Source organism: Dunckerocampus dactyliophorus, chromosome 1 (genome assembly GCF_027744805.1).
Source record: "Dunckerocampus dactyliophorus isolate RoL2022-P2 chromosome 1, RoL_Ddac_1.1, whole genome shotgun sequence".
In the NCBI taxonomy this organism is placed as follows: domain Eukaryota; kingdom Metazoa; phylum Chordata; class Actinopteri; order Syngnathiformes; family Syngnathidae; genus Dunckerocampus; species Dunckerocampus dactyliophorus.
The window spans coordinates 4,938,476-4,950,769 of NC_072819.1; the positions used below are offsets into that span (position 1 = coordinate 4,938,476).

The window sequence follows — 12,294 nt, forward strand, 5'->3', positions numbered from 1 at the left end:
CACGTAGACTCAGCGGAGGAGCGCTTACACACACACACACACACACACACACACACACACACACACAGGAGCTTGTATGAAGATATTAGTGCTCCTCAATAGAGGCGCTTGTACTCAATGTCCTCTCTTTCTGGGGTGAGAATCACACAGTAGCTCATTCTTGTACAATATTATTCGTAATATTATTATTTTGCCAGTAGTAACGATCATATCATGAGTGCATGATGACTGGTGTATCATCGCAAACTATTAATATGAACTAAATGAGGCAAAACCATAAACCGGAAAAAATAAAGAAATAATCAATATATTTGCTTACATTTATAAATGCAGTGTCTATAATATTTTCAAAAATTTCCCATTAAATAACAATGTAATTATATAACATTATAATACTGTTATACTGTAAGTTTTGTGCTCATTAAACGTACTGTACAACAAATCTAAAGCACGTTATAATAATACATAAATAAATACTATAAAGTAGTAGAAGATATAAAGACAAATATAATAATACTTTAAATACAAATGTATATTTATATGATACACTTTTGACTTTTATAAAACATTTCATAAAACTAAACTAAATATGGAAACTAATACGAAAATACAATTGGAATTCTAAATTATTTTAGTACAATTATGCAATTTTGTACTAAAAATTGTAATCTTTATCATTATTATATAGATTTTAAAGATAAAATATAAAATAAAAAATATGAAAATATATAAAAGTTATCAAAATAAGTAAAAACATATACACATATATATACGTATATATATAACGTATATATATATAACGTGCTTTATATATATATATATATATATATATATATATATATATATATATAAAGCACGTTACAAATATTTAAAAAATATGTAAACATATGCAGGAAAATATTTTTAAGAAATAAAACTGTGGTATGTTAGAAAAAAAAGTATGTTAGAAATATTTACAAATATATTTTAAAAATCAGTAAAAAATAAACGGAAGAAGTAGAAGTACTTACCAATATATAAACTGAAGTATGTAAAAATAGAGTCGTCCCTTGTTTATAGCAGTTAATTGGTTCTCGACCCAACTGCGATAAATGAATTTCCGCGATCTAAGATTCAATCTTAATAAATGGAATATTTTCATAACTAGAGCATAGCAAACCTGTTTATAACTTTCTAAATGTGGTTTAGCCCTGCAGATATGGAATAACACCTACAGTCATCTTTACACTCATATTGTTCATTGTTTATTACACATTGCGCAATTCTTATGCTGCAGGGACTCGAGACAGCAGCTCACAAGCTTGCGAGCTAACCAGTTAGCTTCGAATTTATTTCTTCTAAACTTAAGAAGCCAAAAACTAGCCTCTCACAAGGAAATTGGGAGGAGAACTTTTGCCATGGCTGACTTCAGGGACTTCATGTAGTGTTACGGTAATGTAATGGAAGGCAATGTTTCAATGTTTTGTGATATAGTATAGTATAGTATATAGTAAGTATATACGTCCCTCTCCCCGGCCACTTCGTCCAGCTCCTCCCGGCAGATCCCAAGGCGTTCCCATGGCAGTTGAGAGACATAGTCTCTCCAACATGTCCTGGGTCTCCCCGAGGCCTTTTACTGGTCGGATGTGCCCTGAACACCTTCCCAGGGAGGCGTATTAAAAAACACAATAGATAAATATATTAATTATATATGAAGACACTTTAAAATACAGAACAGATTTGAATTATTTATACATATACAGTACACAGTGGTGTGAAAGTGTTTGCCCCCCTTCCTGATTTCTTATTTTTTGTTTGTCACACTAGTGTTTCATTTAAAAACTGCATTTTGTGTTCAGTTGTGTTGTCATTGACTAATATTTAAATTTGTTTAATGATCTGAAACATTTAAGTGTGACAAACATGAAAAAAACAGAAATCAGGAAGGGGACAAACACTTTTTCACCCCACTGTATATGCTACCCTAGTTCTATGTAATATTTAAATTATTTCTATTACATAGTTTCATATTCATAACTTTATATATATTAAAATGTTTCAATACTGTCTTCACATTGAGTCCGTTTTTATATAATATTTGTCAGAGGTTATGGATGTGACAACACATAACTAAAGGCGCTATACAATGTCCACCTCCCAGTTGTCAAGAAGGATAAAGGACATGAGCAGTGACGCCATGGGAGATGATGTTCATTGGCGAGACCTTTGGGCATTCAGCGCTGAAACCAGAGTGCTTGCCCAATTTCACCCTTCTTGACTTTGCCACTTCTTTTTGCATATTTTGTGGGGGGGTGGGGGGGTGGGGGGGGACCCCAATCTATCAAGACATCTGGTGAAAGCATGTCTACAAACATTCCAAGCATGTTAGTCATTATATTCCATTCATGTGTTCAAATGGGAAGCATGTAAGGAATGGACATGGGAATGCGTGTCCATCTTTTTTTTTTTTTTCTGGTATATTTACGATGAACCTTCTGTCCAACACAGCGTCAACCTGAGTTTCTGCTTGTCCGCCGACGGGAAGCACCTACCAGACGTCCTCGGTGAGCCAACATTCCACATCAGGGCTTTATTTCACTGTCAGAAAGTCACCGATGTCCATGTTTGCAAACCTGGATTTAATAAGTCTCTACTTACACTTGATGCCACAATTCCCATTTAATGCTAATATCCAATTTTTCTTTCTATTAACATCTAATGCACTGCAACCCATTTATGTTATCACATACCATATTTTCATTAATGTAAATATACAGTGTTTACATCATATTTAATGTTCTGTTTGGAGACACTTTTTCATTTAATAGCATGAGGAAGTTTCTCCAAATATTCGACTGGTGTTGCATGTGACCGATTAATATTATTTCTTCCTTGCAGTTTTCCAGGTGGAGGTGCAGCTGGACAGTCAGAAGTTCAAACAGAAAGGGGCGGTCAAGCGCGCTCTCTTCCTGGACTCCCAGCAGCCTTTGCTGCAGAGGAGCGTTAGGGTGGGCCGCGGCGAGGAAGTGTGCGATCACACCAAGATCTACCTCAGAGTATGTCCACGTTTCAATGCAATCTATACCACGATAGTGTTATTTTAATCAACTGTAAATTGAACACGTTTTGTGTCATGGTTGCAGGACGAGAAGGACTTCAGGGATAAACTGTCCTCCATCTTTGTGGCCTTGAACTTCAGCCTGGATCCCGGTGCTGCCACCGACTCGCACGGCCTGCGGCCGATTCTCAACTATCAAAACGCCAACGTGATTGAGCAGAAGGTACTTGGACACTCATAGTGAAGATGTATGACGTCTAGTGGGACAGAGAGCATCGAAATATACACAAATGAGTACTTTCCAGTCATAGCAAAGATTGGGTTGAAAACGTTTTACTCTGGTCTTTGGCAGGGTAACGACCCCTTTTGGAGGGGCAGTTAGTGTGGTGCCCCATTCAAATCCCTCAGTTTGACTTACCCATCTCCATGGTCAGTGACAGGTTTTTTTCTGACAACCTAGGATCCCACTTCTGACACCATTTGTCGTGGAACTTGTCAAACAGTCATCTAACCATCCATTTTCAATAGAGATTATCCTGTTTGGGGTTTTGGAAGAGCCCAGCTTGCGGTTTACACCCTGGATTGGTCGCTAGCTAGTTGCAGGGCACAAGGAATCAATCAGCTGCACAAAAGCCCACTGTAATCGTAACACCATAACTCCCTGGTAGAACCAGGGAGATCCCACTAGACTTTGGGAGAAAAAGTGGTTTACAAATAGACTGGTCACCAATCATAGGACAGTTTTAATTGGCAGTCGATTTGCTGTGTACTACTACATGACTATCCAATGGCCGAGGATCCCACTTCTGACACCTTAATAAAATTGTACTCATAGTAGTCATCCACTTAACATGTTCAGGATCTTAGGGGAGCCCACTTGACTACAACCTGGACTGGTCAGTCACAGGGCAATTATAACTGGGAATTAATCGACTGCACCAAAGTCTGCCGTCTGTACCACTGCACAAATATCCAGCAGTCTAGGATCACACTTCTAACACTGTTTGTCACGGAACAGGATTAGTAGTAATCATTCAACCATCTAATTTCTGTACTGCTTATCATGTTCAAGGTCTTTGACTTTGGACAAAAAATGTTCTACACCTTGGACTGGGAACTGATCAGCTGTGCGCCAATAAACGACTATTTAACAGCCTAGCATCCCACTTCTGACACCATTTGTCACAGAACTCTGTTTGTGTCATCCAAGCATCCACTTTCTATACCACTTATCCTGTTCTGTACTTCTGACTTTGGGCAAAATGTGGTTTACAGCCCAGACTGGTCACCAATCAGTGTACAGGTTCAAACCTGGGTTGATGGTCCTCCTCAGAGTTCCATGACAGCACCATATGTGACCGCAGCGAACGCCACCAATCTGTTTAACGGCGGTTTTGTGCATCTCCCACTCTGCGCTCTTGCGTATCTTCTCCCACTGCTTGCTGCCTTCAGCATATCAAAGCTTGCGGGCCTCTCACAGATGTGGTGCGCTGCCAAGAACCGAGACCTTGAGCTAAAATATCAAACTTAAATCTGGCAAAGCCTCCATTTTGGATAATGCCTCTACGTACACCGTACTCGTGTATACAGTATGTCTGTGTGTGTCTGTCAATGAAGCCCCAACCTCCATTGGACTGTGAGAGTGTGTGGCGGCAACTTTTCATCAAGTCCGAATGTGTCTCAGCAAATCCCACTCTCGATCGCATCCTAACATGTTCCGTATGTTCCTGGCAGGACTCATAAGGTCTCATGCTGGATCTATTAATGGGCGTCACTCTGGCATCATAATTTGTATGGATCTCAGCTGTTGTTCTTCTTCAGGGCTCCAAAGTATGCAACAAGGCCCTCATTGTCCCTGAATACTTTGACTAATGGACCACTCTCACTTCATTTAACCCTTCAGAAGACACTTGTTGAAGCACAGTGGTATCTCTAAATTCTAACGCCATTCGTTCCGGGATGTTGGTCAGACTTGAGAAACGATATTTTCTTTTCCAATTTCAAGTAGTGTGACGGACAAATCTTCATGAAACATTGTTGTGAAGCGCTCCTCGTGTCACATGTGTGACCCGCACAGGTCCAAGAGAACATGTGGCCCCCTTAACGTGGCGGCTTCCCTTGGTGTCCATAATTAGAGCCTGGTGTTTGTGTAATGACAGAGGGGGGGTGAAGGCAGGGCACAAGATGCTCTCTCTCTCTCTCTAATCTCCTCCTTCTATTTATTATCCTCATCATCACCAACAGAAGCAGCATCACAACACTGCAGCCTGATGCAAAATAGCTCGCACAGCCTCGACCCAGCAGCACTTTCTGTTCCTTTCTTGCTTTTAGAACTTCAGGTCTTCTCCGGGCTTTTAACAGACAACTCAAGTCCTGCAAGCCTGCTTTTAGGGCCCGATTTCAAGTCGTGTCGGACGTTATTCCTGTCATACATCAAACAAAACCAACCCGCGTGAGCAAGCAATTTGGCAACGGAGGCGAGGGAAAAAACCCTCAATAAATTGATGTATTTACAAATGAAGCACAGATTCCCCCATTGCGGCCGTAAGTCATGTTTCTTGTTTACATTTGACAAGAACATCTAACCACATCAACTCTAAGGGGGATATTTCCAAATTCCGAGCAGCTTTGAATGCAGCACTCAGCGTTTTCAATGTTGTCTTCACCCTGGACTGGTCACTCGTCAATCACCAGGCAATTGAAATTTGGGCTCAATCGACCGTGTACCACTACACCCCTATCCAACAGCCTCAGATCCCACTTCTGACACCATTTCTCCCTGAACTCTGTGGAGTTCTAGTAGTCATTCAACTATTCGTCTGACTTTGGGAAAAATAAAGTTAAAAACAAGGGCTGGTCAATCGCAGGACAGTTTCAATCACGAGAAAGTACTTTGGCAACCCTCAGTAAATTTATGTATTTACAAATGAAGCACACTGTGGCCGTCAGCCGTGTTTTGTTTTGTTTTACTTTTGACAAGAACATCTACCCACATGAGATCTCATGGGGATATTTCCAAAGTCCCAGCTTCCTCAAATGCAGCATTCAGCATTTTCTTGTCCAGATGCTAAGTTTTACAACGGGACCCCCAAAATAACAACATTCCACCAGTCGAACAATTCGGAATTTGTCCTACAATACGGTTGTCAAGTCGACCAAAGAGCTTGGACCTGCGTGATTCATTTTGAGTACACCGTAGTTGTTTTTACAAATACCACTTATTAACTTCTTTTTTATAAATGTATGATAGAGAAATTTAGACTAGATTTCCAAGACTGATCCATTTTGCTCTAACTGTAGATAAACGGCATGTACTCTATATAAACCCTATGATGGGTGTGTATAAAGTCTGGTTTTCTGAGTTTTTTGGAACCGATCGAGCCCATATGATAAAGGAAGCATGTTACTTTGTCCTTAAGATGCATTCGAGGAAACAGATGAGTGAGAATGTTTGACCAATGCCTCGAAAAAGGGCCCTGGAACGCCGCTCAAAAAGAGAGAATTCTATGTTTGCAAGTGTTTGCTGATTTCGGTGATTAGTTTTTTGTTTAACATTTAACTGGAAGCCTTTGAGATTGGTCCAAGCGGGTATTTCCGACGTCCTGGCTGTCTTGAATGCAGCTTTATGCTCTGTTTCTGCATTTATCGGCTATGGTACACAGTTTTTGCCTGAAAATTGGTGTGTAGATACAGTAGATAATTGTTGCATAACCAGTACAAGCTTTTTGGCTTTTTGGGGTCGTCGGCCATGTTTTGTTCACGTTTGACTTGTGCGCTCCAAGTGTCTTATTTTTGACTTCCCACTTGCTTTGATCGGTGATTATGCTGCGTGTTCGACAACTGGGATGTCCTAAATTTTGTCATAAAGTTTTGGCCCAAAGTGTATCAAAATGCACAATTTTGTTTTGTTCTGAATTTGTTGTGTGGCTACTTATATGTCGCCATATCATTGCGATTATTTGGTAAAGACATAACCGGATGTCATAAACTCCGAGTGGGATATTTCCAACTTCCCGCAAATGTTTTCTTCTGTGCATCACCGCCCCCTGCAGGTTTGGAGTGGAATAGTATGGACCTGATCAAAAAGCACAGTGGTTCGCTTTCACTTTCGCAGTGCAGTTCTAAAATCCTGCTGGCTTAAAGTCCTTCCAGATCTTGAGGCCTGCACCTCTATGGTTTGACTGGGTGGCGTCGCGTGTGGGGAAAGTGCGGCCGGCCGCAGAGCGCTCTGATGTGGGACGGCGGCGAGATCGCCGAGCTTGCAACCACATGCTCCGTGCCGCAAGAGTGTATCCTTCGGCACGTTCCTCCCCCGCCCGGTCCGGACTCATCGTTTCCTCCTGTGACGTCGCAAACGCAAAACATGTGCGTGCCTGCACAGCTGGCCTCATGAGCGTCTGTTCCTGTCATTAGCTCACTGGGTCGTCCCGCTGAGCCGCTACACTGTTTTGGATCATCCCTCTGTAATAGCTCTATAAATAAAAGAGGCTGCGATCCAGGTGTGTGTCGGAATGTCATCAGTCATCATGTTGCATCACGCGAACACTCATCCTCACGTCTGCCTTCAACACCTGTGATTTATCAGCAAGGAACTTCTTTTGAGAATGACTTTGTTGATTAAAATTCTTGTTTTTACGTTAACCATTTGGAGTTCAGGGTAGTTTTTGGTGTTTTTTTTTAATTTTTTATTTTTTACACACTTTTGTTTTTACTTCTATATCTCGCCTTAAAAACTGGTTACCTCGACTGGGTTGGTTTTCCCACGTGTGACTGTACAGTTATTTTTTATTTTGTATTTACAAATTGGGCCTAAAATCATCCAAGAACCTAAAATCCGAGTAGGGAATTTTTTGTGTACCCTTCTTATAATTTAGAATGCAAATATAAAAGACAATTGTTAAATATGTTATATTATATAATATAATAAAAAAAATATATATATACTGTGTGAGTGTGTGTGTGTGTGTATATATATATATATATATATATATATATATATATATATATATATATATATATATATATACTGTATATATATATATATATATATGTATATATATATACTGTATATTAGTATAACATTTATAAGAACAAAGTTGAAATTGTTGGAACATTAAAAAACGTATACAACAGCAGAAATGGAAAAAACAGCTGTAATTTTATGAGAATAAAGTCAAAATATTAAGGTAAAAAACTTATATTCTAATGAGAAAAAAAGTCGCAATTTTACAAGAATAAACTTAATAATATCACGAGGAAAAGTAATAGTATAGTAAGTATACATAGTAAATAATAGTAAGTATACAGTTGTAATATTAAAGGAAAAAAAAGGTTATTTTTAAAAGCCATAATATCATGAGGAAAAAACAATATAGAGTTTGGAAAAAAAAATCAAAATATGGGAATAAAGTTATAATACTATGAAACATTTTTTACAAAGATTATTTAAGAAGAAAGTTGAAATATTTGGGAAAAACCCCAGTAAAAATGGGAATGAAAGAACAAAGACCGAAGTTCGTAGTAATAATAGGCTTTTTCACCTACTGTATATCATAAATCTGACATTCAGTATCAAAGTGACCCTTTCATCCTTGAAAACGCCATGATGTGCATCTTTGTGTCATTTGGCCACGTGATGGGACTGTACTGGTACGGTATCATTGACACTGGTTGTGCAACCAAACGTCTGTTCGTGCTTTGACTAATTGATGAGCGCTTTTCCACCAATATTGCTTTCACTTTGAAAAGCGGCTGCCTTCCTACGCTGACAGCGCTTACAAATAATAAACAAAATAACGCGACAGCACAATGACAAAATCACAGTGAACATTGTTGATCATAAATCTGGTTTTACTTGACAGATTTTCACCATTTAAAGACTCGTATGCATTTTGAAGTCTGCATGTTTTCGCTACCTATTTTGTTATGCCTGCATTTCCAAGAGTCCTCATAGTTAAAGAAATGCATGGATGTGTCTTTCAGGCTCAGATTCTGCTGGACTGTGGAGAAGACAACATCTGCGTTCCCGATTTGAAGCTGGCGGTCCACGGGTGAGGCTTTCATTTCCGCTGTATGAGCTCTATCATCTGTATCATCTCTATCATCTGTATCATCTCTATCATCTCTATGACTGATGATTCCAAAAAATATGTTAGATTCTATAAACGGCTGAATGCGCTGGTTGGGCTTGCCCCGTTAAACGCCGACCGTGCAAAAGACAAAGCTTTCAAACTGGTCCAACTGGGGCTGGTCCATTAAAATGTGAGCTACCAATCAGCATCTGTGGGGGCGTGGTTTAAATGTGGCCCCACCTCAAGCGGTTCTGTGCTAGCACGTATCAGCAAACAGTAAAGAAGAATTGGATATTGGACAATCGACCTGTGCTAAGTTTTACAGTGTTACCGTGAGGTCTTTAGCTCCCCGGAAAACAAAAAAAAATCGTCCCTTTGCTGCCTCACTCCGGTTTAGATACACTACATCACATCAGGAAAAAAAGCACTTTCTGTCTGGCATTTTCAAGAAAAAGCCACAAACAGTGAACTGAACAGTGGTCGCCGGTGACCGCCGGACACCCGGCAAGTCGTCACACGCACACACGGACTTCCTGAAGCTTGTGACGTGAGAAATTCAAAGGATCTCCGACGAAATCTGGCAAAGTTCTCGCACCTGACTGTTCACGAGATTTTGGAGGGGCATAAAAATGAAAGCAAAAGTAACTTAAAAACATGCCAACCTCGTGATATGGCATGTGTTGGCTGCTGGAGGTAGAGTCAGGCTGGGGCCCATCAAGTATTCCACAAAAAAGCTACAACTGCTCCAGCCTTCTCAGTCTTGAGTAGTAACAGTTCAGAACACGATCGGTTCTTCAGAACATTGGCTTCGCTCGCGTTGCTGGGACTGCTTTTGGCTTCCCAGCATGCCTTGCAGCACTTGTTTTGTAAAAAGTTGCCAAAGTTAACAGTTGTTTATTATCACCCACAGTACTAGTAGTTGCCCTTTGTCTGCTTACTTACCTGTTAAATGCTCTCATTTTTGGGCGTCAACAAGTCGGAAAAGTTGCAGATGTGGTCCCTTTAAGAGGCCGTGAGAATTTAAAGAAGTGATTGACTTTGTTGCATACAAAAACGTGTGTGTATTACTACGAATAATAAATGTGCAAAAATGATTTGCAACGCTGGCTGGCTCGCTACAAATCAGTGTCAGCCAGTGCGCTAAAAACATGAGCGCATCTGTTTTTTCCTGCACCGCTGCTGACTTTCACACACCAGGGAAAGCTTTTAAGCGTCAGTGTTTCTGTGCGAGGAGCGGGGAGTCCGGCATCCTTTAAAAACAGGAAGTACGTGCTACAGGTGCTATGACAAACAGGAGGCAGGCCAGATATGTCAGAACGTCACAGCCTGGTGCCAAAAATGTCCGAAATCCCGTCTTTATGCCGAAGCTGCGGAAATCTGTTAGCATTTTCCTCCTCCCTGATACTCTTTTCTCTGCTCTGTCATTTTGATTTCCTATATTTATCTGACATCTGCTTGAATGTGCCGACCCCCGCCGTACGGGAAAAACCTGCTGTGGGGTGCACCCAAAGTGCAAATGCAGAAAAGTGTTATTAGCACAATTAGGACCACGTCTGGGTTCGGGCCGTTTAAAGCCAACAAAGCCAGGAATAAAAGGTCCTTTTTTCCTGCAGCGTTTGTTTCTTACATGCGGCTGCCAAAGCACACAACGTGTTGGAGGACGGGCATCCCTCAGGGAGGCTTCACAGTGTTTTTTTTTTTTTTAATTAATTTGGAGCCATTGTTTGGTTTAAAAAAAAAACAAACAAAAAACAGCTGACTTACAGTACAGGAGGACTCGGCAAGGCTGGCCAGCTCTCCCTTTATGAGGGCTAATTAGAAGCATGTGCGTGACCGTCGCTCGCCATGGAATTCCTCATTGTTCCTGGGAATAGGAGTCGTTTTTACAGTCAGCACGTCGATGGAGAGCGTCTTTATGGCCCTTCCAAGGCACTTCATGTTCGAGTCACAACGTGCCGTGTCTGCCGTCAATGTTGTGTGGACCAAACAGGAAGTGCTTTGAGTTTGATGGCCATCTTTGTAGCCTCCTAACAAAAGGATGGACAACTGAATGGGCAGAGAAGGCAGCCCTGTGGCACGCACGTCGCTATTAATTATGTTGATATGTTTATCCTCATTTTATCAGCAGAGGGCAAAACTGTCCTTATATGGTTGCACCGTGGAACTGGATTTCCCAAACAGAATAAAACCTTTTTTACGGGGCTGTCCAAACTTTTACCAGCAATGGCCACATGGGGTGCTGTTTTATACATTAAAGATGCTAAAGCTAATTCGTGGAATTTCAGTTTTTGTGTTCATTTGTTCCGAAAGGGTTGACGAAAAGCAAAATATACAAAAACCAAGGCAATTTTTCTCACCGGAAATAATGGAAACCCAATGAATCCCTTCCAGACACCCAAAACAAAAAACTGATTTTTTAGAGGATTATTATAGCATTACATGCGGGCATCCTGGCGAGATTGAATTCTGTGGTGCCTCTCACCATCAAATTGGTGGCACTCGCAACTTCCTTTGGCCCCATGGCAGGTTATTTATCAGTCGTGCTAAAAAAAAATGCACGGACCATGAGTCAGCAATGCGTAGGGTGCTTTGTTTGGGAAGGCATGGCAAACGGACTAGTTAAATGCAATTATTGTATGTACATTTTTAGAGAAAACCGAGGCCTGACTGTCGTATATCAGAAGAAAACAGCTTAGCTTTGTGTTGACAAAGCAAATGAGTCCAATATCTATGAATATAGCCTATAAATAACAAATTGATTTTATTTTTAGATTACACTGAGGGCCAATAAAAACTTTAGACACACCCTGCTTCATTAGCTTTGCAGGCTCTTTCACACAAAGATCTGGAATTAATAAAATTAGATTACGCAGCTTCGCCAGCGCCAACGTCCGGTGTGACGTGTAAAGCGCTTGTCGGACAGGGACAGTTGTTGACAGACAGGCGGGACGGAAAGGTGCCAGCATTTTAACCCCAATTAGTAATAAATTCCTTCCACTGACTGGCTTTTAGGGACAGGAAGGAAGTGTACCTGGGCGACGAGAACGCCCTCACCCTCACCTTCAACGCCAGGAACGAGGGCGAGGGCGGCGCCTATGAGGCGGATCTCTACGTGGTGCTGCCCCCCGAGGCCGACTACAGCGGCATCGCCCGCAATAACGACGTGAGCGCATACCGCCATTCCCA

The 12,294-nt window shown here is 40.9% G+C and overlaps 1 protein-coding gene across 4 annotated transcripts in view; it reads left to right on the forward strand.

The window, feature by feature from the left end:
* itga5 (integrin, alpha 5 (fibronectin receptor, alpha polypeptide)) overlaps nucleotides 1-12,294 on the forward strand; it is a 74,833-nt gene that overhangs the window by 50,368 nt on the left and 12,171 nt on the right. For all 4 annotated transcript variants that reach the window (XM_054794861.1, XM_054794619.1, XM_054794708.1 and 1 more), the window contains 5 exons: nucleotides 2,488-2,543; nucleotides 2,878-3,035; nucleotides 3,123-3,260; nucleotides 9,020-9,087; nucleotides 12,121-12,271. In XM_054794861.1, the coding sequence (XP_054650836.1) occupies nucleotides 2,488-2,543; nucleotides 2,878-3,035; nucleotides 3,123-3,260; nucleotides 9,020-9,087; nucleotides 12,121-12,271 (571 nt within the window). The remainder of the gene's footprint in view (nucleotides 1-2,487; nucleotides 2,544-2,877; nucleotides 3,036-3,122; nucleotides 3,261-9,019; nucleotides 9,088-12,120; nucleotides 12,272-12,294) is intronic.